The 26991-nt window shown below is 44.9% G+C and overlaps 1 protein-coding gene across 6 annotated transcripts in view; it reads right to left on the reverse strand.

Annotated features, from left to right (window-relative positions):
- The window catches only part of LOC117359357 (probable ATP-dependent RNA helicase DDX60), a 254746-nt gene that overhangs the window by 167245 nt on the left and 60510 nt on the right, over positions 1–26991 (reverse strand). For all 6 annotated transcript variants that reach the window (XR_004539215.1, XM_033941992.1, XM_033941983.1 and 3 more), the window contains exons 10-13: positions 22388–22537; positions 15236–15335; positions 4340–4455; positions 166–329 (exon numbers count right to left, since the gene is read on the reverse strand). Coding sequence is in view for 5 of the 6 variants with exons in the window: in XM_033941992.1 (XP_033797883.1) it covers positions 166–329; positions 4340–4455; positions 15236–15335; positions 22388–22537 (530 nt within the window). In the remaining variant the exon portion in view is untranslated. The remainder of the gene's footprint in view (positions 1–165; positions 330–4339; positions 4456–15235; positions 15336–22387; positions 22538–26991) is intronic.

Genomic DNA, 26991 nt, shown 5'->3' on the forward strand with positions numbered 1-26991 from the left:
ATTGTCCATTTATCTTGGCCTTTTGGAAAAAAAACCTCTTTCCTTATTTTTATCGTAATTTGCACTAAGCCTACTTGGCAGTGTAGTGGAATATAAGTTCTTGTATTGTATATTATAAATTCAGTTTTAAAGAAACAAAACAAAAATAAAATGTAATGAACTTACACTTGAAGATTTACTCTTTTTGTCATGCACTTCAGATTTTAATGGCTTATCCACTTGGGTTACAATTGTCTTTGAAATGTTGCCTTCCAGGGTTTGTCCATAAAAGTGTTGAAAGCGTTGCAACTTCTGTTTTTCTTTGAGTTTCTTAGGATCAGTTATCCTCCCTATAAAAAAAGGCAACAAAAAATATAGTACTATCAATTTCTGGCCATTAAATAAGTTTGTTTGTTTTTTTTTATTTATATTGCATAAGCCTTTTGGTTCTATGTGGTTTACAAAAGAAGTAGAACTGAACTACAACATAAGAGGTTTACAGAAGAGGTAAAGTTGATCGAAGACAAAGGGCTATAACAAAAGCAGGAACGGCAGTTAGTAGAATTACAAAGGTTAACAACTGGAGTGGGAGAGGAGGTAGAGTAGGTCTACAGCAGTGGTCTCAAACTCAAACCCTTTGCAGGGCCACATTTTGGATTTGTAGGTACTTGGAGGGCCTCAGAAAAAATAGTTAATGTCTTATGCCATGCCTCCTAGTGGCTGTGAAAGATGCCTTTGTAGACTCCATCCGATCAACACCTTTATACAAACAGGCATAGCGCCCACAAACTCGAAGTCAACAGTCATCAGACTGATCTTGAAAAAAACCCATACTTGACCCTAAAGTGCTCAGCAACTTTAGACCTGTCTCCAAGATCCTGGAAAAAAACAGTGTTAAACCAATTACACTCCTTTATCAACAAACAAACAAAGAGTCCTATCCTCCTTCCACTCAGGATTCAGGAAATGCCACTGTACTGAAACCATCCTTCTCAACATTATTGATGACTGCTGGAAACTCATGGATAAGAGTAATGATATTCTTTTGGTGCTGCTGGATCTCAGCATAGCATTCAACATTATTGACCATCCTCTCCTCACTGTGTGGCTCTCTGAAATTGGAATCCGAGACACTGTGCTATGATGGTTCACCTCCTTCCTGAATAATAATTCCCAAAGTACACTGCTCAACGATGTGCTATCGAAACCAAAACTGATCAAATATGGTGTTCCACAGGGAGCTCTATTATCCCCCCTATTATTCAATCTTTACATTAGACCAGTTCTAGACACAGCCCGCAAATACCAAATATAGATTCACTCCTTCACGGATGACGTCCAACTATACCTATTGTTAGGAGAAACCCTTGATGCCCAGTTCCCAAAACTTCTAAAATGCCTCTCGGAAATTAAAAACTGAATGTCCGTCAACAAATTACAACTAAACACCTCCAAAACAGAACTCCTTTGGATCCGCAAAGAACATTAGAACCATGCCCATCCCTCACTATGCTGGGACTCGACTACCATAACTGTGAAGGACCAAGTATGCAACCTAGGGAATACTCATTGACTCCAACCTATCACTTTCCAACCATATTTCTCAGGTGGTATCTTCCTCATTTTACTACCTGTGACAACTAAGAAAAATAAGGAACTAATTTTCGGAGTCTGACTTCACCCAACTACTCTATGCCTTAGTCCTCTCCCACATGGACTACTTCAACGCCCTATTCAACAGTCTCGCAGCGAAGAACATACAACCTCTCTAGCATGTACAAAACACAGCAATCAGACTTCTAAAAAACCTCCATGCTCATGACCCTATCTCTCAGACTCTATTGTCAGCTCACTGATTGTAGCCAAACATTGTGTCTTCAAGGGCCTAATGTTAGCGTTCAAAACCTTAAACGATATGGCGCCAGGCTACATAACGACTAAGCTTTCTCCATACATGCCAAACAGGCCCTTCCACTCCCAGGATGGAATACGACTCAAAATGCTCCCTAGTCATGCCCTTCAACTGCAAACCGCCAAACGACATTCCTACTCCCACTTCATACTGAGCCACTGGAATCAACTGCCCCCGCAGATCAGATCCCTTAAGGACTCAAATTCAGCAAAGCAATAAAAACATACCTCTTCACCTAACTCCCCTGCCTAAGTCCAATAGATTATAAAGTGTAACCCGCACACTCAGGGCAAAGTGTCCAGGACTGCGGGGACAAGAATTTTCCCTTGTGAGCCGCGGAAGGCTCCACAAGGAAGGGAAAAAGCAAACTAGTTTAGAATAAGGATTTTGCCCATAAGTCAGGTAAGTTGTTCATGAAAACCAGGACTGGATTTATTTGAGTTGCCAAAACAGTGAAATCAAAAACATAAATAATTTGTCAGGACTTTTCACCAAACTATCCAGTCTTTTCAAAAAAACAAAACTCAATTTCAATATCATATCAATACAGTCTTTCAATCCACATGAAAAGTGTCCTGTATTCATTAATGATCTTTAGTTTGAAGTTTTTCCAAAAATAAAAATAAAAAAAAACTGATAAGAAGAAAATAGTCCCTTCCTTTTTGAAAGTGTCCTTAAATCACCTTCAGTGACACAGCACTGCTCTTCCTCAGCAATATATCTTAAGCTGACCAGGTGGTGTGCTCCACGTGTTGTAATACTGCTACAAAATAGAGCCCTCTATCCCACCTCAAAATGTGGGGCTAAATCCCCTACCACACTGGCTGGATAAAGTGTAACACAAAAGATTAACAAATGTCAGTTTTACAGTCTCACACTTCTGTGCTGCTCTGCTTCAGTTTCAGCAGGGCAAAAACACATCCTCAAAAGAAAAATAAACCAAAACAGTTCACTGTCCAAGGCAAAAGAAATTGAAATACTTTTTAGGCAGATTTTGTACTTGCCTTAGAGAGACACACTTTCATGGGTTGATAATCTGATTGAACCTCTGGGCCTGGTTCTGATTCTAACTCCATAGCTTGTGAAACTTCAGAGAGGTCAGGAGTCATCTCAGTCCCAGCTTCAACAATCTCCATGCATTCTGGGGTTTGTTGGTCCTGCAGAGCTCTTAGTCCTGAGCTAGGCTGCCAATACTTTTCTTGTGACTGTTCACCTCTCCAATTCTCCCTTTGCCTTTCCAACTGCTCAGACCTGAGATTAAGGAACTTGCAGCCCCGCCCAACCTTCCCAGGTGCAAAGCATTTCCGGTCACAAGACTTGGGAAGGTGAGGGGGAGGGGAAGTCTGTAGCTCAACCCCCCAAGCTCCCTCTGCTGGCCTTAGTGAAAATAGCAGGCGAAAAGGGAAACTGTTCTTTAGCTTGAGCAGAATGGGCACTAACTGCTCCAGGCATAGGCCTTATACTAGGGCCAGTCCTAGCAGGCCTACCTCGCATACCACAAAAGAAATATTAATGTATATTGATACTAGATCCTCGGTGTCACATAGGATAAAAACTTATATTGATAAATCTTGCAAATTTATCTTGTAAACTGTATATTATGTACATATATTGGTATTAGATCCCTAGTATATATCAAATTAGGATAAAACTTGTATTGAAAAACCTTGCTCTGTAACTGTGGCAAATTGTAACCTGAAAACTCTGTACTATGTTTATTGGTATTAGATTCCTAGTATGTGCTGATGTTCTGTACTATGGCTCAATGTGACAGGAGGATGGGAAATGCTCAATGTGACAGGAGGATGGGACGGTGACACAGAGAAGAGATTTTGGACAGGGTGGATAGAGACATAAGGAATGAACACTGAGAGAGAAGAAATACCAATTGAACAAGGAGAGCCTAACAAGAGAGCTAAGGGAAGACAGAAGAAAGTGGAAGCCAAAGCCTTTGACCAACATGATTTAAAACAATTAAAATGGCCAGACAACAAAGTCAGAAAAAGGAACTTTATTTTTTAGTAACTGATTAGAATATGTTAGTTTTTGGAAAGTACATCTGCCAGAATTGGTGCTCAACATGGCTAGGACATTTTCTTGCAGTCCTAACATAGTAAATGATGGCAGATAAAGACCTGAACGGTCTATCCAGTCTACCCATAAATTATTAAGGGTATAACTTATGGGCAGACTGGATGGACCGTTCAGGTCTTTATCTGTCATCATTTACTATGTTTAGGACCGCAAGAAAAATGCCTCATGCGCTTTCAAACATAAGCAGCTTGTAAAAACATTGCTGCATGACTCCATTCAATACAATTTTCTAAAGCTTCACTAGCTGTGTTGCTTTATTTAACTAAAAAAAGAGCTTTAGGGGGGGAGGGATTTGTATAATGCCTTTTTGTGGCTTTGGCATTCAAAGCTGACATTCAAAGTTAAGTGTTTTACCTTCATAATTACATTTTGTTCTGTCATAGTCATCACTAAGAGGCTTTTTAGAATGCCAATGTAAAAGTTCATCAAATTCTTTTGGTTGCACCATTGAAGCCAGTGTTGAATGATCACTGCAAATAAAACAAACACGCTGCAATCAATGATCATTTTCAGACACAATGTTTTGATGAAATTTAAAACACAGCACCACAATTGGTGTAGCTACCATTGAGCGAGCCTGGCAAAATACCATGGGTCACCGAATGGTAGGGACTGCCTGAAATTCCACCTTCCCTTTCTCTCCTCTCATCTCCTCTTCTTTCTCCCATTAGGGTCCGGTGTCTCTCTACTCCACCCCCTTCCTATGTGTATCCAACCTCTGTCTCCCTCATCCCTACCGTTCTAGAAGCAGAATTGAAGGCTACTCTCTGTCTGGTGGGGCTTTGTCTCTGCTGTGACCCACCCACAGGAAATTACATCAAATGACAGGAATCCAGTGGCTCACAATGTAACCAGCCTCAGTCTGTAGTTCTGTAACACCAGCCTTACTTTCCAATCCTTGTGCAATCCGTTTCCGTTTGTATGCAAACCGAAAAATTTACTAAAAGCCTGCATGCAAATGGAGACAATCGTTGGCACGCCCCCCAGCCAACTGCATAGATCGCTAAAGCCCTGACAGTAGTGACAGGAGAAACAGCCTCCTGTCACTGCTGTCAGGGCTTCTGCCGGCTTTTTAAATTTTTTTTTTTTAATCGGGCAGATATTTTGCGTGTTTTAAACCCCTCCTCCCAACAAGTGCCCCGAACCCCACAAAAAATTTGCCCTGCAGCCTGCTCTCTGCTGCCCCGAAGCTCTGCCCCAAATCTGCCTGCCCCGACTCTCCCGCTCTCACCCCAAATCTCTCCTGCCAGCCCACTCTCTGCTGCCCCGAATCTCTCCTGCCCTTCCCCCATGGTTTTAACCCACGGGTTAAAGCAGGTTAAAACCACAGGCTCCCTGGCCTACAAAAAAGTTAAAAAAAGTCAAGGCTCATATGCATGACGTCGATGCTCCCCCCGTGTCGATGCCCCACAAAAAGCAGGAGGGATGCCAACTCCCTCCTGCCTTGTTAAACCCCTCCTGGCGGAGAGGAAGTGACGTCATCGTGGCTGATGGCAGCCTAGAGCGATAGCTCCGCGGACCCCCGTGCTGATTTCTGCTATCTTCGCGCGATTTTGCGTGCCTGCACTGTCCACTTCCTTCAGCTTGTCTGTAAAGCTGATTTACTGCCTCTCGATGGCGACGCGAAAAAAACAAACGGACATCAAAGCGTTCTCCTCACCGATCCCGAATGGGCCTCCTAAAAATGGCTCTAAAATGGCGCCCGATCCGACCGCAGCTGCGGAAGGCTCACTTGCTGATGCAGCGTTGCCGACCTTACAGCTGGAGATGCGTGGCTGGTTCCAGGAACTGAAGTCTGAAATCTCTGCGGTTCGGGCTGATATCCATGCTGTTGTTGCTGAGCTAAAACGTGAGGTGGGTGAAATCGGGAATCGAGTGGGAGAGACAGAGGTTGCAGTGGAGGCACATGGCTCTGAACTGACACAGTTGAGAGGCAGGATTGCAGCGCTGGAGGAAAAAGCTGATGTGAGCACCCTAAAGCTGGAGGATCTGGAGAATCGCTCCAGACGGTGCAACCTTCGCTTTCGGGGTGTGCCAGACACTGTTTCTGACTCTCGCTGTATGGAGGTGATTGATCATATTTGTATTCAGGCACTAGCGACTGCTGGCTTACCTGTGGAAGTGGGAAAACCATTGCTAGATAGGGCTCACCGCATCCCTGGCCCTCGTGATGTGAACCGCCCTCGTGATGTTGTGGCCTGTTTCCATCGGTATATGGATAAGGAACATGTGCTTAGGGCGGTGAGGCGTTCTGGGGGAGCTGTTAAATGGGAAGAAGCGGACATTGATGTCTATCCTGATGTGGCTCCAGCAACCCTGGCCCGCCGTCGCACATATAGAGACTGTACCCGTATACTGCAGGAGCGCAGTGTTAGATATCGATGGATTTATCCTATTGGACTGGCTTTTACACATGCTGGCAAGAACTACACTGCATTATCTGTGGCTGATGTTCAGTCTCGATTGGTGGAAGCAGGTTTGATGACGGCTTCGGAAATGGCTCCACTGCCTCAGAGGTCACCTATACCCAAATCAGGAAGAGGGCTGGGATGGCAGAGAGTGGCTAGGTCGACTACAGCCCGTCGCCCTTTGGAAGCGGCCACGTCTTCATCCCTTTGAACTTTGGTGTTTGTGGGCTGTGTTCCTGACCTTTTGTGCTGTGTATGTTTCTTCTTTTTTTTTTTTTTTGCAGAGCGGCTTCTGTCGCGAAGGTTGTTTATTGGGCTTGTTCTGGGGGTCCATTTGTGAACTGTTTCTCTACACTTCCTGTACCGTGGTTACCAGGTGCTTTGGTAGCTGGACCATGTGGGGTGTTGTTGGGGGGTTGGGGGGAGGGGGGGTGTTGGTGTTGGGAAGGGTTGTGACCGAGTGCTTTTATGTGTGGTTGTATGGGAGTATGTTTGTATATTGTTTTTCTTAAGGTTGCGATTGCAGGGGTTGGTTGATTTGGCTGCTTTGAAACATGGTATGGATTTGGTGATGAAGTGCTTTTTCTTCTCTAGTATAAATGGATAAACTTACTTTGCTGTCTTATAATGTACATGGTTTGAATTCTCCACAAAAGCGACGCTTGTTATTTAAGGAATTGAGCCGCCTGAATAGTGCTGTTGGATTCATTCAGGAGACCCATTTTCAATCTCACTATGAGAAATTGCTTACACATAATAGCTATCCTCATGTTTTCCTTTCCTCTAATAAGATCCGGAAAAAGACTCAGGGGGTGGGTATTTTAATTCATAAGCGTGTTCAGGTGGTATTGAGAGAGGTGGTGCGAGATGTTGAAGGCCGCTACATTCTGGTCAAGGCTGAGTTGGATGGCACCTTATATAGTTTACTGAATGTCTATGCCCCAAACGTTGGTCAGGGGGCCTTCTTTACGTTGTTAGAACGTGTGCTGTTGGACCATGTAGAAGGTACTCTCCTTGTTGGTGGAGACTTTAATCTTACCTGCTATCCTCAGGAGGATAATTCCAATTCTTCCATCCGCTATGCTAGAAGCGACAGAAGGGCTTTTCTGCGCTTTCTGCGTCGGCAGGATTTGATAGATGTGTGGCGTTATTTACACCCTGGCGCGCGGGATTACACCTTTTATTCATCAAAACATGATTCGTATACTAGAATTGATATGTGGATGCTGCCTCGTGTTGCTCTGCCTCGTGCCCTGGCCTCCAGTATTGAACCCCGGGTGTGGTCCGATCATGCTCCCTTAACTTTGGAGTTACAGGTTGGACTGGTTAGAGGTGGTCGTCGTTTGTGGCGTATGAATGATTCTTTGTTGAAGGATCCCAGTACCTTGACTTTGTTAGAGGCTGATGTTAAGGAGTTTTTTGTTTTTAACGACGTGGCCGGCATTAATGTTGCGATACTATGGGAAAGTTTTAAAGCCACCCTTCGGGGTTGTTGTATTTCGAGAGGGTCGTATCGTAACCAATGTCGAGTTGCTCGTAGATTAGAGCTGGTGTCCCGCCTTCGACGCTTGGAGAATGCTCATAAGAGAGCTCCGTCGGTGGCTGGGGGTGTAGCGCTGACGGAGTGCCGGAGGGATTTACAGGAGCTTGATTTAGAGGGCATGGCTTGGGCCCTACAGAGACGGAAACAACGGTTTTTTGAATGGGGTGGTAGGGCGGGTCGCTTGTTAGCTACACAGATCAAGCAAACTCAGGCGCAACATTCCATTACTCGGATTCGTAATGAGTCGGGACAGCTTTGTGCAGATGACGTGGCCATTCATCAGGCTTTTTTATCCTTCTATCGGACTCTGTACTCTCCAGAGATTGAAGCCACGGAGGGGGAGATAGATGCTTTTCTATCTAACGTCACCTTGCCTTGTTTGGCGGACGTTGATGCGGAGTGGCTCTCTTCCCCTATTCAACCCGCTGAGGTGGTGGCGGCTATACATCATTTAGCTGCTTCTAAAGCACCGGGTGTTGATGGTTTTTCGCCCCTGTTTTATAAGAAAATGGAGGCCCACATAGTCGCTCCTTTGACTAGATTGTTTAATTCTTTTTTGGAGGGGGATTGTTTGCCGTATTCGTTTCGTCAGGCGGCGGTCTCTCTTCTTCTTAAACCCGGGAGAGATCCCCTCCTTTGTGGGTCCTACCGCCCTATTTCGTTGTTAGGAGTTGATTATAAGCTGTTTACCCGTATTTTGGCAGTCCGGTTGCAACGTTTTTTGCCTTTCCTAGTTCATGGTGATCAATGTGGTTTTATTTCAGGGAGGCAACCTGGTGATAATATTCGAAGAGTATTAGATCTTATTGGAGTGGCCCATCAAGATTCTGTTCCAGCTGTCTTGTTATCAGTTGACGCTGAAAAAGCCTTTGATAGGGTTTATTGGCCGTTTATGCTAGCAGCTTTAAAGAAGATGGGCATTTCGGGTACTTTTCTACATTGGGTGACCTTATTATATGCTGCTCCGGAGGCTTGTTTAAGGGTTAATGGAAGATATACTGCTAATTTTATGATTCGTAGAGGAACTAGGCAAGGGTGCCCTTTATCACCGCTGATTTTTGCGTTGGTTATGGAACCTTTAGCAGCTGCTATACGTGCGAATGCTGATATTCAAGGGATTGTGGTGGGTGACGAAGAACATAAGATTTTACTGTATGCTGATGATATTCTGTTTACCCTGACCCGCCCACATCATTCTTTGACGGAGGTGCTTCGTGTTTTGACTATGTTTGGTGTGGTGGCTGGCTTTAAAATTAACATTGAAAAGTCTGAATTGCTTAATGTTTCCCTTCCGGACATGTGGGTAACGGACTTACGTGCTAAATTTTCGTTTCGATGGGCGGCTAAATCCATTAAGTACCTTGGTGTGCGTATATCTCGAAGACTGTCTGACCTTTTTGAATTGAATTACCCTCCGTTGCTACGAACTGTGTTTGCTGATCTGGATCGATGGGAGGGATTGAGGTTGTCTTGGATGGGTAGGATTAGTGCTTTGCGTATGAATGTGCTGCCTCGTTTTCTATACCTGTTTTCCTGCCTGCCTCTCTCAATTCCTAAGCGGTTCTTGCTTAGGCTACAACGGCGGGCCTTTGCTTATATCTGGACACGTAAGCCCCCTAGGGTGCGGAGGGAACGTATGTATTGGGACAGGTTACATGGGGGAATGGGTGTCCCTGATTTTTCTACATATTATTATGCATCCCAATTGCAAGGGCTGTTTCATTGGGCATATCCCTCCCAGCGCTGGGTTTCTCTGGAACAGGCTCTACAGCCAACCTACCCACTGGCAGCATTGCCTTGGCTGTCTTTTGATATCCTTCGGGATTTGCAGACTGGGACGTCTTATGGGATGGCGTGTACCTTGCAGGCGTGGAGCCGGGTTCGACAGGCTTGGTTCCCACGTCAGCGCTATTTTTATGCTACTCCCATTAGATTTGCCCCTGATTTTCTGCCTGCTAGGGATACTGTGATTTTTCGGCGTTGGGAAATGGAGGGTCTTCGGGTCCTGGGTCAGTTGATAGTGGGTGGACATCTGGTACCCTTTGCTGCCTTGCAATCTATATATGACCTCCCCTCAACGGATTTTTTCGCCTATGTCCAACTTCGGGATTTTATGGTGAAGAGGGTGATCCCTGAGTGGGAAGGGGCAGACTCTGCTTTTCTTCAAGTTTTTAGGATGGGATTTGGGGTGGGCCTTATCTCACGTCTTTATAAAGCTCTTCTATACACTAGGCCACAGGCTCGCACATACGAACATCGTTGGGACATCTTGTTGGGGAAGACCTTTGATTATCAGCAATGGGACCGCCTTTATGGTACATTGCTGAGAGTTTCTTTAGCATCCCCCTTAGTTGAGCAAGGGTATAAGATGCTATTTCAGTGGTATCTTACGCCAGAAAAGGTGCACCGTTTCTATCACTGTGGAGATGGACACTGCTGGCGTAACTGTGGGAGTCTGGGCACTTTTGGGCATATTTGGTGGGATTGTGTTATGATTGTACCTTTTTGGAAGATGGTTCAACAACTGATGATTGATGTGTTACACCTACCCATTCTATTGCGTATGGAAATATTTTTACTTAACTATCCTTCGGGGAGTTTGGATGTGGATCAGAATCATTTTGTGGCCCTAGTTGCTACGGCGGCTAGACTTACTGTGGCTACATATTGGAAGCGTGCTTCTTTGCCTTCTCGTACTGAACTGTTAAATAAGATTGACCAAATTTACTTGATGTCTAAATTGACTGCTTTAAATAATGATGCCTGTGGTACGTTTCATCGTCAGTGGTCTCGTTATGGCTCCTGGCGGGGTCTTCTCTGAGCAATCCTCATTTTCATCTTCCTTTGTTTCAGGCTTATGCTGTATAACTCGGTTGGGGGTGGGGGGGTTATGTTGTTTTATATGGGCAATGTACTTTTGCTGTTGGCATGCTGCCTGTGTACTGTTTTCATTTTGTTGAATAAAATATTAAAATTTCAAAAAAAAAACAAAAAAATAATAAAAAAAAAAAAACCCCTCCTGGCCTGGCCTGGCCTGGCCGGGCCCAGCCCACCTCCCTCCTTGAGGCAAAATCTAGTCCAGCCGGCTTGCCGGGCCGGGCCGAGCCAGGCCCACCCACCAAAAAACAAACTGCAGGAGGGATGCCAACTCCCTCCTGCCACCCCCCAGACACCCCCTCCCCATTCCAGGCCCCCTTTCCATCCACCCTCCCTCTCCATACCTTTAATGGAGCAGGAGGGGTGCTCAACCCCTCCTGCTCCAATACCTCCCGCAATGACTCTGAGGCCTTAGGCCCCACCCTTGCGCAACATGTGATGCATGGGCTGGAGCCTAAGGCCCTGATTGGCTCAGGCTCCTACCTTGGGAGGGGCCAGGGGCACCTGAGTCAATCAGGGACTTCCTTAGGGCTGAGCCTTAGGAAGTCCCTGATTGGCTATTGCTTTGACCAATCAGGGACTTCCTTAGGCTCAGCCCTAAGGAAGTCCCTGATTGGCTCAGGCACCCCAGGCCCCTCCCAAGGTAGGAGCCTGAGCTAATCAGAGCCTTAGGCTCCTCCCTGTGCATCATATGATGCAATGGGATGGGGCCTAAGACCCACATTAGCAGTGCGTCATCAGGAGGGGCAGGAGCAAGAGGAGTTTGCAGTTCCTCCTGCTCCCCAAAGACATCACTGGAGGCCTAAGGAGCAGGAGGGACTGAGAACCCTTCCTGCTCCCAACTTTGAGATACAAGTGTGCCAGGCCAGGCCCGGCCCAGCTGGGGGTTGTGGTGGTGGGAGGCCTACGGAACAGGAGGGATTGAGCACCCCTCTTGCTCCCAACTTTTAGGTTCTGGCCGGGTCAGAGGTGGGCCGGGCCTGGCCAGCCGGCCTAGAGTTTAAGGTGCAGGGAGGGAGGGAGGGAGGTGGGCTGGGCCTTTTGTGGAGCATCAGCATGGGGGGCAGCGTCTAAACTGCGACTTTTTAAAAACATTTAAAACTTTTTAACCTCTTAGTCGGGCAGGGAGCCCGTAGTTTTAACCCGCTTTAACCCACAGGTTAAAACCACGGGCTCGCAGTGTAGAGAAGGGCAGGAGAGATTTGAGGCAGCAGAGAGCAGGGCTTTTAATGGAGCTGGAGAGTCAAAAAGACGTTTTCAACTGGTCCCCAGCAGTCGCTTTTTGGGTTGATCGGCCAGCCCAGTCGGATCGGGGAATTTGTTTAGTAAATCGCGTCCCTACCTTCTTTGCATGCAGTTCCTCATTTGCATGCACGGATTGGAAGCGGATCGCAGGAGAGGTTAGTGAATCAGGCCGGGGTCGCTAAGGGGGTCGCAAACCGATCGGTACACGATCGGTTTGCTTAGTGAATCTAGCCCTCTATCCTTAATGTAGTCGTGTAGCCAAGTTACCTCAGGCTAGATGTACAATATACAGATGAGGTCTGAACAGAGAAATGCACCAATCAAATCTTGACTGAGTTATTTGTCAAGAATAATGTGACTGGGATGAAATTTGAAATTAATTGAGAATCAGACTCAGTGTTACAAATAGCACAAATATGTTTTTTTTTCCTTTTTAAATTGCAAACGATTTTTTTTAATTGCAGTTTGTCCAAATAAAATATTTTAAAACCCTTTAAAACTAATTTAAGAATTTCAACATGAAGTTTAAAACTTTAAAATTACCTTGGAATTAGAGTTAAATATTTACAAACACTTTTCCAATATAAATTTGTGTACATTTGTATCCTATTTACCCAACTAACTGGATCCAGTATTCCTATTTCCAATTACAATTCTGAAGTAAAAATTTCAATAAGCTTATTAAAAGTATATTCAAATAATTAGTATGGAGGTTTTACAGGTACTGTCTTTGTAAAAAGTCTCTCTTTAATCTTCGTGCACTTGGCTTTTCTTCCATCTTTAATTTCCGCTCCTCCTTCTTTCTTGTATATTTTCACTTGTTCTTCTTCCTAAACTTATGCTAAAATAAATAAAAAGGAGAGAAACTATCTCCCTAACAGTGTGTGCAGCTATGAAATATGCCTGCCTATGCACAGTAACCTAGTACTGTATGCCTTTCTACATAAAATAAATATTTCCCTGTCTAAAGAACCTAAACCTCAATCTCTCTTATACAACTTTATTTTCACTTAAATTCTACTTTCTCTAACTAACCCCCTCTTTTGCTAAGGTGCGCTAGCCGTTTTAGTGCACACTAATATTTAGCGCATGCTAAAACAGCTAGCACGCCTTAGTAAAAGGACCCGTAAATGTCTTTGGGCTCCTTTTACGAAGGTGCGCTAGCATTTTTAGCGCATGCACCGGATTAGCGCGCTCAAGAGGTGGTAGTAGCTAGCGTGTGCAGCATTTTAGCGCGCGCTATTCCGTGCGTTAAGGCCCTAACGCACCTTCGGAAAAGGAGCCCTTACTCTCACAGAGCACTCACTCACAACTTTTCTCTCTTCAAGATCCTTAGTTGCTTTTTTCTTAACCCTAACTGTCACTACACAGCCAGCTTCCTGGCTTGTTCCAGCCAATCAGCATCATGCATTGGCAGTCTATGGAAATGCCTGCACATTTACAACATTATATTTGCTGGATACTAGAAAGTTAAGTCTTTTAAAAACTGTCAGGTCTTTTCTATCCCAGGCCAGCTATAAAATATATATTTATTTGTAACCACAGGTTACAACAAGGAGCTTTCATCAGCTGGGTAAGAACCACATTGAGATCCCATGATACAGTAGGAGGTTTGACAGGGGGAATAGTCAGTAACAAAGTCTCATGAATTGAACAATTAGAGGCTGTACAGTTTTTGTGTAGGGCAAGCGAAAAGATCTAGGACCTTGCAGTCACACCAGATGGCAAACCTCTTCCACCTGAAAGAGTAACACTTCTTAATGGAGTCTTTTCTGGAAGAAAGCAAGATTCAGGAGACCTAGAGATTCAAACTCTATGCTCTCAACATCCAGGACATGAGAGCAGAGACTGGAGATGGGATGTAGCAGAGGATGGGCTCGGAATGGGCTGGGGAGGGCTTCAATGGCTGGGATGGCATAGATGAGCTGGAGTGAACTTTGATGGAGACTTTAGTAGTTGGAACCTAAGCACAGCACCGGGCAGAGCTTTGGATTCTTGCCCAGAAATAGCTAAGAATTAAAATTGTATCAGGTTGTGCAGACTGGATGGACCATTCGGGTCTTTATCTGCCGTCATCTACTATGTTGTTATCCCTCTGCATGATGAGGTTCGGAAAACAGTCCAATCTCCACGGTTCTTCATAGAACAAGTTCAGAAGAAGAGGGAAACAGATCTACCTTGGTCAATAAGGTACAATTTAGGATCATAGTTCTGCGATTTTGCTTGAATTTAAGTAAGGTCTTCTCAATAAGAGGTATCGGAAGATAAGTGTACAGAAGGCCTGTCCCACAATGTAGAAAGAAGGTATCCAATGCTAGTCTGCCTGAAACTGAACTGGGGGACTTTGTTGTTGAGATGAGTGGCAAAAAGAGCCACTGAGGGGTGCCTTACTCTAGGAAGATCTTTCGGGCTATACCCATGTTGAGTGACCACTTGTAAGGTTGCAAAGCCCTACTCAGTTTTTCTGTCAGCTGTTGTCCTTGCCTGCAAGGTATGTGGCATAAAGGACCATCCTGTGAAGGAGAGACCACTGTCACATCCCCATAGCCTTCTGATGAAAAGGGGTAGGAACCCATATCTCCCTGCTTGTTCACATAAAACATTGCAATCTGATTGCCTGTTTGAATGAGAATAATTTGATTCTGAAGTCGATCTCTGAAAGCCTTTAGAGCTCTTAGTTCCAGGAGATAGATGTGAAGCTCTGTTTCATGAGCTGACCATTTTCCCTGGGTATGAAGGCTCCCCATCCCAAGTTGGATGCATCCATTGTTAATACCTTCTGAGGAGGTAAAATTTGAAATGGAAGATACAAAGTCACTATGAGGGAGTGTATCGGATACTGCCACTCCCACTGGTGGATACTCCCTCACAATGCCAAAGCAACCCCCTTTCCCCCCCCCCCTACACACACACAGGCAAAAATACCAATTCTTTACTTGTCATAGAAAAGGAGTAAAGTCAAGGGAGAGTATGCACAGTGATGTCATTTTGAAAGCCCTACATGCACCTTCCACAGTTTCATTTGCACCTGTTCTATACTATTCAATTTTCATAGGGATATCTCAAAGGTACAGTGTACCTTAAAACATCTTCACAAGACATCTCAAAATTGCCCCATACCTCTATACCTGCACATAATATCAAGCTTTCTTACATGTAATAGTAAAACTGACTTACCTACTTAAAAGCAGATCTTTCAAGACATCTCCAGCATACTCTTCTACCAACTCAGAATTTATTGGGATTAAGCCTGTATTAGGAATCTTCTTTTCAGGAACTTTACAGTTTTAAAACATATGATACATATGCCATTAGGATTGATCTAGCATTTAAAACCTAAGCATAAACAATATCACTGTACGTGAACATTCAGATTCTGATAAGCCTTTGATCTTTAATATCTACTGTAGAGCTGACATAAAAGAATAAAAAATAAATTGTCCAGATGCTAGCAGAAATTCTATAGGCCATATCAACTTACAACATTTTCAAAGTGCTAGGACAAAGTCATGACATCCTGCTGTAGAAACAATCACAGAGAAGAAGAAAAAGTAATTGTCTTCTAGTTTTCTACTATTCTTACTACTTTAAAGCAGAAATAATACCACATTTCTGAATAGGCTCTTTCGTCATCTGATTGGCCCTATTATAAAAACAATTGCTCCCCCATTACAGATGAATTGACTATTTTATGGGCAACTGGCAGGGCTTCTAACATGTGGACGGGCATAATCGAAAGTGTGCCTAAGTCTGAGGTTAGACATTTTGTACAAGATGTCCACAAACCCAGTAGAAAAAATGTCCATTTTTAAAGCTGCCAAATATCTATCTTTTATTTTTGAAAATGAGCTAGGTATAAGTTTTGGTCCTTAGGACGTCTACCTTTTTTGCCCATTTTCAAAAATAAAAACATCCACATGAAAAATGTACAAAAGCAAGTTTTGTAGACATACCCACCAACTACCTTGTCTGATCGTGGCAGAAGGAATCCCCATCAGCTTAGTCAGATTAGGGGATTCCTGGTAGCTCATCTGATAGGGATTCCCCCTGCCAGGTTCAGCTGGCCTGCTGAAGATTTTGAACCAATCTGGGCTTTTTGCCCCTCCCTCTGCATCCCAAGATGCATTGAGAGGGGGGACGCCCCGTCATTTGTAGCACGCAGTCCTGTAGACAGGAGGGAGTGGAATTCCCTTCTGCCGTTTTTGCATCCAAAGGTACGGGAGGGTCTGGGGATATGGGATGGGGGCCCACGAATGTTGGGAGGGTGTGGGGGGAGGCGGAGATGTCAGGGGATGTCGGGGAAGGTCTGGGGATGTCCGGGGATGTCGGGGAAGATCAGGGGATGTCAGGGGGATTTCAGGGGGATGGGTAAAGGGCTCTACGACTCTGTTGATCCTAGCAGGGGGAATCCCCATCAGCTGAGCCACCAGGATTCCTCTGCTGCGATCAGCTGATGGGAAACATATGGGTTTGAGTTTGGTTTTTTTTGCTCTTTGGGTGGTGGGAGGGGGTCGTGACTATTGGGGGAGTAAAAGAGGGGGGGTCATGCCTTAAATCCTCCAGTGGTCTTCTTATCAGTTTGGTCACCTTTGTGGAACTTAGACGCAACTCAAACAGGTCTAACTGCTGGCGTCTAAGTTCCCTCTAGGAAAGCTTTGATTATGGCTGCAGTAAGTCCAGGTTTAAGCCCAATATAAAAACAGGTTTCTGCACACAACTGTGATTTTATGTTTTATAATCAAGAGGAAAAGACCTCAGATGCCTGCGCCACATAGAATATGAATTCAAAAAGTGGTCAATAGCAGTTACAGGATTTCTGTCATCGGTCAAAAACCTCTTGTAGCTGATCGAAAGATTTAAATCTAGTGAATTATACACTTAATCATTATTACTATGATCAGCTTATTGATGCACTTATCTTAATGTTGATAAGAGCCCGACGGGACCCGTTTAAGCAGGATATTGGCTTCGTCGGGGGACTTTTTTTGAAGCCAATATCCTGGCAAAACGGGTCCCGTCAGGCTCTTATCAACATTAAGATAAGTGCATCAATAAGCTGATAGTAGTAATAATGATTAAGTGTATAATTCACTAGATTTAAATCTTTTTTCGATCGGCTACAAGACCGATGATAGAAATCCTGTAACTGCTATTGACCACTTTTTGAATTCATATTCTATGTGGCGCAGGCATCTGAGGTCTTTTCCTCTTGATTATAAAACATAAAATCTCAGTTGTAACATAGAAACATAGAAACATAGAAATAGACGGCAGATAAGGGCCCACGGCCCATCTAGTCTGCCCACCTTAATGTCCCTCCCCTACCTTTGCCCTGTGAATAGATCCCATGTGCCGATCCCATTTGGCCTTAAAATCAGGCATGCTGCTGGCCTCAATCACCTGTAGTGGAAGACTATTCCAGCGATCAACCACTCTTTCAGTGAAAAAGAATTTCCTGGTGTCACCTCGTAGTTTCCCGCCCCTGATTTTCAACGGATGCCCTCTTGTTGTCATGGGACCCTTGAAAAAGAAGATATCTTCCTCCGCCTCGATGCGGCCCGTAAGATACTTGAACGTCTCGATCATGTCCCCCCTCTCTCTGCGCTCCTCGAGCGAGTATAGCTGTAATTTGTCAAGACGTTTTTCGTATGGTAGATCCTTGAGTCTCGAGACCATCCGGGTGGCCATTCTTTGCACCGACTCCAGTCTCAGCACATCCTTGCGATAATGCGGCCTCCAGAATTGCACACAGTATTCCAGGTGGGGCCTCACCATGGATCTATACAATGGCATAATGACTTCCGCCTTACGACTGACGAAACCCCTTCGTATGCAGCCCATGATTTGTCTTGCCTTGGACGAAGCCTGCTCCACTTGATTGGCAGACTTCATGTCCTCACTGACGATTACCCCCAAGTCTCGTTCTGCTACCGTTTTTGCTAGGATCTCGCCATTAAGGGTATAAGACTTGCATGGATTCTGGCTGCCCAGGTGCATAACTTTGCATTTTTTGGCATTGAAGTTGAGTTGCCATGTCCTAGACCATCGCTCCAGTAGGAGTAGGTCGTGCATCATGTTGTCGGGCACTGAATCTTCGTCTGTTGTGCATTTGCCCACTACATTACTCAGTTTGGCGTCATCGGCGAATAATGTTATTTTACCTCGAAGCCCTTCTGCCAAGTCTCTTATAAAGATGTTTAATAGGATTGGGCCCAAGACTGAGCCCTGTGGTACTCCACTAATCACCACCGTCATTTCGGAGGGGGTGCCGTTCACCACCACCCTTTGGAGCCTACCTCCAAGCCAGCTCCCAACCCATTTCGTCAATGTGTTACCTAATCCTATAGAACTCATCTTGCTCAGTAACCTGCGGTGTGGTATGCTATCGAATGCTTTGCTAAAGTCCAGGTACACGATGTCCAGGGACTCCCCAATATCCAGCTTCCCCGTTACCCAGTCAAAGAAGCTGATCAGGTTGGATTGGCAGGATCTCCCCTTAGTAAATCCATGTTGTCGGGGATCCCGTAGATTCTCCTCATCCAGGATCTTATCTAATTGGTGTTTGATTAGAGTTTCCATTAGTTTGCTCACTATCGATGTTAGACTCACTGGTCTGTAGTTTGCTGTCTCCATCTTTGAGCCTTTCTTGTGGAGTGGAATGACGTTAGCCGTCCTCCAGTCCAACGGGACGCTGCCTGTACTAAGGGAGAGGTTGAAGAGCGCGGACAGTGGCTCCGCCAAGACATCACTCAGCTCCCTAAGCACCCTGGGGTGCAGGTTGTCTGGCCCCATTGCTTTGTTAACCTTGAGCTTTGACAGCTCACCGTAGACACTGCTGGGCGTAAACTCAAAGTTACTAAACGGGTCAACTGAGCCAACCCTTGTCTGTAGCTGAGGGCCGAGCCCTGGCGCTTCTCGGGTGAAGACTGAGCAGAAGTATTCTACGGTGAGCTGTCAAAGCTCAAGGTTAACAAAGCAATGGGGCCGGACAACCTGCACCCTAGGGTGCTTAGGGAGCTGAGTGATGTCTTGGCGGAGCCACTGTCCGCGCTCTTCAACCTCTCCCTTAGTACAGGCAGCGTCCCGTTGGACTGGAGGATGGCTAACGTCATTCCACTCCACAAGAAAGGCTCAAAGATGGAAACAGCAAACTACAGACCAGTGAGTCTAACATCGATAGTGAGCAAACTAATGGAAACTCTAATCAAACACCAATTAGATAAGATCCTGGATGAGGAGAATCTACGGGATCCCCGACAACATGGATTTACTAAGGGGAGATCCTGCCAATCCAACCTGATCAGCTTCTTTGACTGGGTAACGGGGAAGCTGGATATTGGGGAGTCCCTGGACATTGTGTACCTGGACTTTAGCAAAGCATTCGATAGCGTACCACACCGCAGGTTACTGAGCAAGATGAGTTCTATAGGATTAGGTAACACATTGACGAAATGGGTTGGGAGCTGGCTTGGAGGTAGGCTCCAAAGGGTGGTGGTGAACGGCACCCCCTCCGAAATGACGGAGGTGATTAGTGGAGTACCACAGGGCTCAGTCTTGGGCCCAATCCTATTCAACATCTTTATAAGAGACTTGGCAGAAGGGCTTCGAGGTAAAATAACATTATTCGCCGATGATGCCAAACTGAGTAATGTAGTGGGCAAATGCACAACAGACGAAGATTCAGTGCCCGACAACATGATGCACGACCTACTCCTACTGGAGCGATGGTCTAGGACATGGCAACTCAACTTCAATGCCAAAAAATGCAAAGTTATGCACCTGGGCAGCCAGAATCCATGCAAGTCTTATACCCTTAATGGCGAGATCCTAGCAAAAACGGTAGCAGAACAAGACTTGGGGGTAATCGTCAGTGAGGACATGAAGTCTGCCAATCAAGTGGAGCAGGCTTCGTCCAAGGCAAGACAGATCATGGGCTGCATACGAAGGGGTTTCGTCAGTCGTAAGGCGGAAGTCATTATGCCATTGTATAGATCCATGGTGAGGCCCCACCTGGAATACTGTGTGCAATTCTGGAGGCCGCATTATCGCAAGGATGTGCTGAGACTGGAGTCGGTGCAAAGAATGGCCACCCGGATGGTCAAGGATCTACCATACGAAAAACGGCTTGACAAATTACAGCTATACTCGCTCGAGGAGCGCAGAGAGAGGGGGGACATGATCGAGACGTTCAAGTATCTTACGGGCCGCATCGAGGCGGAGGAAGATATCTTCTTTTTCAAGGGTCCCACGACAACAAGAGGGCATCCGTTGAAAATCAGGGGCGGGAAACTACGAGGTGACACCAGGAAATTCTTTTTCACTGAAAGAGTGGTTGATCGCTGGAATAGTCTTCCACTACAGGTGATTGAGGCCAGCAGCGTGCCTGATTTTAAGGCCAAATGGGATCAGCACATGGGATCTATTCACAGGGCAAAGGTAGGGGAGGGACATTAAGGTGGGCAGACTAGATGGGCCGTGGGCCCTTATCTGCCGTCTATTGTTTCTATGTTTCTATTCATTTAATAGTTGGGCTTTTTCCGAATCCTTTTCCACATAAGTCTCCGTCTGGTTTCCTAAGACGTACAATCCCGCCTGAGTTGTGTGCAGAAACCTGTTTTTGTATTTCTCATTTACCACTTTGAGGTTTCTATCCATTCTTTATTTTTGGCAGGTTTAAGCCCACCCAATTCCCACCCATAACACACCTCCCAACATGCCCCTTTGATCTCTGGATGCACAGCAGCTTAGAAGTGCTGCTGCATGTCCAGAAAGTTGGTTTTGATTATCAGCACTTGGACGTCTCTACTATTAGGACATGGCTGGTTTTTGGACATTTTAAAGTTTTGATTATGAGTCCCATAGTCTCTGAATGAGAATCACCATGAGACTCATTTTCAAAAGACGTCTAAAAAATGGCATAGACTGGCATTTGGACGTTTTTCTCACCAACACATCCAAGTCTCCATTTTTGAACCAACTTTCTAGACGTTTTGCTAGACTTTTTGGCTGCAGTGCATCTAAATTGCAAGGGGGTGTGCTAGAGGCATGTTATGAGTAGGATTTGGATGGGCTTAGCACTTGGATGCTTTGTAGTGATAATCAAACTTTTTACAAAACGTCCAGGGCACAATTTGGACGTTTGGAGCTAGACCTGTTTTTTAAATGAATAAGGGCCATAAGGTGCCCAAACTGACCAGATGACTGCTGAAGGGATGAAGGCATGCCACCTCCACACTCCCTAGAGGTCACTGACCCCCCTCCCATTCCCCAAAGATATGAATTAAACTATACATATCTGTTTCTATGACAGCTGTAGAGAGCATGGCAAGCCCTAGTACAACAGCAAGAAGGTTTCATGAGTAGCTTGGTGGGCAGTGCAGTAGACTCCAGAGAAGGGGACCCAGGCTCACATCCCACCCTAACTAGTACACTTGTGGGGGAAAGTGGGAGCCCACAAAAAATGTACTATACCTACATATAGGTGACACCTACAGCCATAAGGGCTATTAGGGTAGTAGACAGGTGGGTCCAGTAGGTTTTGGGGGTGTTTTGGAGGGCACAGCATACAATGTAAGGGGATTCTGATGAGATGTACACCTGGCACTCTTTATGTGAAATTCACAGCAGTGTTCCCTAAAGTACTCCACTGCTCTGCTAGCATATCTGTGTGGCAAGTCTAGTTTGTAGATGGTCCAAAAGACTTAGAACTCTTGCTTTCCAAGCAGGCCAACAGAACGATTGGCTGGGTAACATCATTAAGCACTCCTCATCCTACCTTAGCTTTAGAAAACTAGTCAAAACAAACTTTTTAACTGATTTGTAACCTAAGAACTCATATATCCTCGTATAGATGTATAGCCATATAGTATTATACATACATGTACTCGATGATCCTACATTGTGTCTAATTCTCTGACTTTCTCCCTTTCTCTGATTACCTACATGTATTCGACGATTTTCATTGTAATTATTTCACTGATTGTCCAGCTCTTCTTATTGTAAACCGCCTTGAACTACTATGGCTTTGGCGGTATATAAGAATAAAATTATTAGTAGTAATAGTATAGTATAGTCTATTATAGATATGTCCCAATGGCTCAGTTTGGGACATTTTGCATTTGGACAGTTTTGTGTTAAAAAATGGCCAAAAAAAGATGAACTAAGGGCCAAAACATCTAGGTAGGTCATTTAAACAAACAAAAAAGATAGACATTGTGAGGTTTCAAAAATGGACATTTTCTTCACCCAATTTTTGGATGTTTTTTTTCAAAATATCCAAATTATTTGTGAATCTCTAAGATGGTCATTATCATTCTGTTTTATTATTACCTTTAAGTGGAACCTGTTCTGTTTCAAGGAAAGGTTTTGATGTAATTCGCAGAGGGAAAGGTTCCCCAACATCACAATTGTTGGCTAGTTTCGATATAGTGTTCCACAGATCTTGATATTCTCTTTCAATTATTTTCCCCAGCCCTAAACCTATAATATATAGTAAAAGAAATAATTAATAATGTAAGTTATATAAAGTATTTTTGATACAGTACATGCAAAATTGGAATGTCCATGATTAACAAAGCAGACTTCAAAATGTTATCTAAATTAGTTGGGAAAGCAATTTAGAAACATAGAAATAGACGGCAGATAAGGGCCACGGCCCATCTAGTCTGCCCACCCCAATGACCCTCCCCTATCTTTCTCTGTGAATAGATCCCATGTGTCTATCCCATTTGGCCTTAAAATCAGGCACGCTGCTGGCCTCAATCACCTGAAGTGGAAGACTATTCAAGCGATCAACCACCCTTTCAGTGAAAAAGAATTTCCTGGAGTCCCCGTGCAGTTTCCCGCCCCTGATTTTCCATGGATGCCCCCTTGTTGCCGCGGGACCATTGAAAAAGAAGATATCTTCTTCCACCTCGATGCGGCCCGTGAGATACTTGGATGTCTCGATCATGTCACCCCTCTCTCTGCGTTCCTCGAGTGAGTACAGCTGCAACTTATCCAGCCGTTCCTCGTACGGGAGATCCTTGAGTCCCGAGACCATCCGGGTGGCCATTCTCTGGACCGACTCCAGTCTCAGCACATCCTTACGGTAATGCGGCCTCCAGAATTGCACACAGTATTCCAGGTGGGGCCTCACCATGGATCTATACAATGGCATAATGACTTCAGGCTTATGGCTGACGAAACTCCTGCGAATGCAACCTATGATTTGCCTTGCCTTGGATGAAGCTTGCTCCACTTGATTGGCAATCTTCATGTTCTCACTGACGATCACCCCTAAGTCTCGTTCTGCTTCAGTTCTTGTTAGGATCTCGCCATTAAGGGTGTAAGTCTTGCATTGATTTTGGCTGCCCAGGTGCATGACTTTGCATTTTTTGGCATTGAAGCTGGACCTAGACCAGCGCTCCAGTAGGAGTAGGTCGTGCATCATGTTGTCGGACATAGAATTTATGTCTGTTGTGCTTTTGCCCACTACATTGCTTAGTTTGGCGTCATCGGCGAATAATGTTATTTTACCTCGCAGCCCCTCTGCCAAGTCTCTTATAAAGATGTTGAATAGGATCGGGCCCAGGACCGAGCCCTGCGGCACTCCACTGATTACCTCCGTCATTTCGGAGAGGGTGCCGTTCACCACTACCCTCTGAAGCCTACCTCCAAGCCAGTTCCCAACCCATTTCGTCAATGTGTTGCCCAATCCTATAGAACTCATCTTGCTCAGCAATCTGCGGTGTGGTACGCTATCGAATGCTTTACTGAAGTCCAGGTATACGATGTCCAGGGACTCCCCAACATCTAGCTTCCTCGTCACCCAGTCAAAGAAGCTGACCAGGTTGGATTGGCAGGATCTCCCCTTAGTAAATCCATGTTGACGGGGATCCCGTAGATTCTCCTCATTCAGGATCGTATCCAATTGGCGTTTGATTAGAGTTTCCATTAGTTTGCACACTATTGATGTGAGACTCACCGGTCTGTAGTTTGCTGTCTCCATCTTGGAGCCTTTCTTGTGGAGTGGAATGATGTTAGCCTTCTTCCAGTCCAACGGGACGTTACCCGTACTAAGGGAGAGATTGAAGAGCGCGGATAGCGGTTCCACCAAGACATCACACAACTCCCTGAGCACCCTGGGGTGTAGGTTGTCAGGCCCCATTGCCTTGTTAACCTTAAGCTTTGACAGCTCGCAGTAGACTCCGCTGGGTGTAAACTCGAAATTACTAAACGGGTCATCTGCATCAACCCTTGTCTGTAGCTGAGGGCCGAGTCCTGGCGCCTTGCGGGTGAAGACTGAGCAGAAGTATTCATTTAACAGTTGGGCTTTTTCCGAGTCCGCTTCTACATAGTCTCCGTTTGGTTTTCTAAGACGTACTATCCCGCCTGAGTTCTTATTTCTGTCACTGATATACCTGAAGAAGGATTTATCTCCTTTCTGGATGTTCTTCGCTAGAGACTCCTCCATGCGGAATTTGGCCTCCCTAACTGCTGTTTTGATGGCTTTTGACTTCCCTAGAGTCCTGTTTCCCTGATTGTTTGTAAGAGATGATTGCTTTTTTCTTCTTCTTGATGAGGTCCGAAATCTCCGCAGAGAACCACTGTGGCTTATTGTTCCTTCGCCGTTTACTTACTGATTTAACATAGCGGTTTGTTGCTTCTTGTATGGTGGCTTTCAAAGTCGACCACATTTCTTCCACGTTATTGGTTTCTGCTTGGCTTTGTAGCGCCTGGTGAACAAAGTCTCCCATTTCTTTGAAGTTTGTGTCCTTGAATTTGAGGACCTTGGTCAGTGTGGTAGATTTAGTGAAACCTTTCCTGAGATTGAACCATACCATGTTGTGGTCACTGGAGGCCAATGTGTCGCCCACCGAGACCTCTGTGACACTTTCTCCATTGGTAAGTATCAGGTCCAGTATTGCTTGATTCCTTGTTGGTTCCAACACCAGTTGCCTGAGTCTTGCTTCCTTCATAGAGTTTAATAGCCTCCTGCTGCTGCCGGAAGCAGAGGAAAGCGTGTCTCAATCCACATCAGGCATGTTGAAGTCACCTAACAATACTGTGTCCCCACGCAAGGTGATATTCTCTATATCTCCGATTAATTCCATATCTAGGTCATCCTGTTGTCTTGGGGGTCTGTATATTACGCCAAGATACAGGCATTTGTCCTTCCCTCTGGCCAATGTTACCCAAAGGGATTCCCCTGTGTAGTAGACATCTGTGATTCTGGTGACCTTAATGTCATCTTTAGTATATAATGCTACACCTCCTCCCATTTTGCCCTCCCTGTCCCGGCGAAGCAAGTTGTAACACGGTATGACCATGTCCCACCCGTGGGAGTCCGTGAGCCAGGTCTCAGATATCGCCACCACATCCAGGTCAGCATTCCTCATTTCTGTTTCTAATTCCAGGATCTTGTTTCCCAGACTGTGGGCGTTTACGTACATAGCCCTCCATGTTGTGTTTGTTACGTCTCAGTGGGGATGTTCCCGCTTGAGCTACTTTGACACCTTTAGCATTATTCGCATGTTTTGTACTTTCCCTAGACCCAGAGTTACAACGTGCACCTATCCCGGACTCCCCAGACCCAGAACTACAGTGTGTTCCTATCCCAGACTCGGAAATGTGTGTACCCTGTGGGGGTATTCCCGCTTGGGCTACTTGAACTCCTTTAGTACAATTCAAGTAGCCTAAGCGGGAATACCCCCATAGGGTACACACATTTCCGAGTCTGGGATAGGAAATTTGGAGTAAATTTAACCCAAATATTAACTAGCTCTGAAGACATAGCTTTTGAAATACAACCCTTTTCTGGATTAGATCAGAGGTATAAAACCCTTGTTTTTGATGGTCATAAACATGACTGCTTTTTAAGGGAACCCCAAAGTAAGATAATTCTCCATAGATGAGAGAATTAAACACAAATATGTAATATTATCAGATGATGCTGGGATTATAACAGTTCCCCCAGAGCTCAGAATTAACCTCAATTCAACTCTCAGTGAGACAGGTGGGACTGTGAGCTTAATTAATCCTGCTATCTTTGGAGAATACCCATTACAACATTAGGCACACAATAGGGTGAACATAAGAATAGCCTTATTGGGTCAGACGAATGGTTCATCTAACCCAATAGCCCATCCTCACATTGGCCATTCCAGGTCACTATTACCTGGCAAAAACCCAAAGAGTAGTAACATTCCATGCTACCAATCCAGGGCAAGCAGTGGCTTGCCCCCATGTTTTTTCAAATAACAGACTATGGACTTTTCTTCCAGGAAATTTTCCAAACCTTTCTTAAAACCAACTACGCTATCCACTGCATGCCAGAGCTTAACTATTCTCTGAGTGAATAAATATTCCCTCCTATTGATTTTAAAAGTATTTCCCTGTAACTTCATTGAGTGTTCCTTTGTCTTTGTAATTTTTGACGGATTGAAAAATCGATCTACTTGTACCCGTTCTACTCCACTCAGGATTTTGTAGACTTCAATCATATCTCCCCTCAGCCATCTCTTTTCCAAGATGAAGAGCCCTAACCTTTTTAGTCTTTCCTCATATGAGGAGTTCCATCCTCATTATCATCTTGAGCGCTCTTCTTTGAACCTTTTCTAGTGCCACTATATCTTTCTTGAGATAAGGAGTCCAGAATTGAACGCAGTACTCCAGGTGAGGTGGCAACATGGAGCGATACACAGGCATTATAATATTCTTAGCCTTATCCTCCTAAGGGAGGTGCTGGAGAGGAAAATGGTGATGGAATTCAAAAAAGCTTGAGATAAACACAGAGGATCTTTAATTAGAAAACAAATGGTACAAAAAAAAAAAGAATTAAAGCTGGCAATGGACAGACTTGTATGGTTTGTGTCCCATATATGGTGATTCGGTGTAGGATGGGTTGGGGAGGGCATCAATGGGAACTCCACTAACTTAGAACATGAGGAGAT

The sequence above is a fragment of the Geotrypetes seraphini genome, chromosome 1 (assembly GCF_902459505.1).
Source record: "Geotrypetes seraphini chromosome 1, aGeoSer1.1, whole genome shotgun sequence".
Lineage (NCBI taxonomy): Eukaryota > Metazoa > Chordata > Amphibia > Gymnophiona > Dermophiidae > Geotrypetes > Geotrypetes seraphini.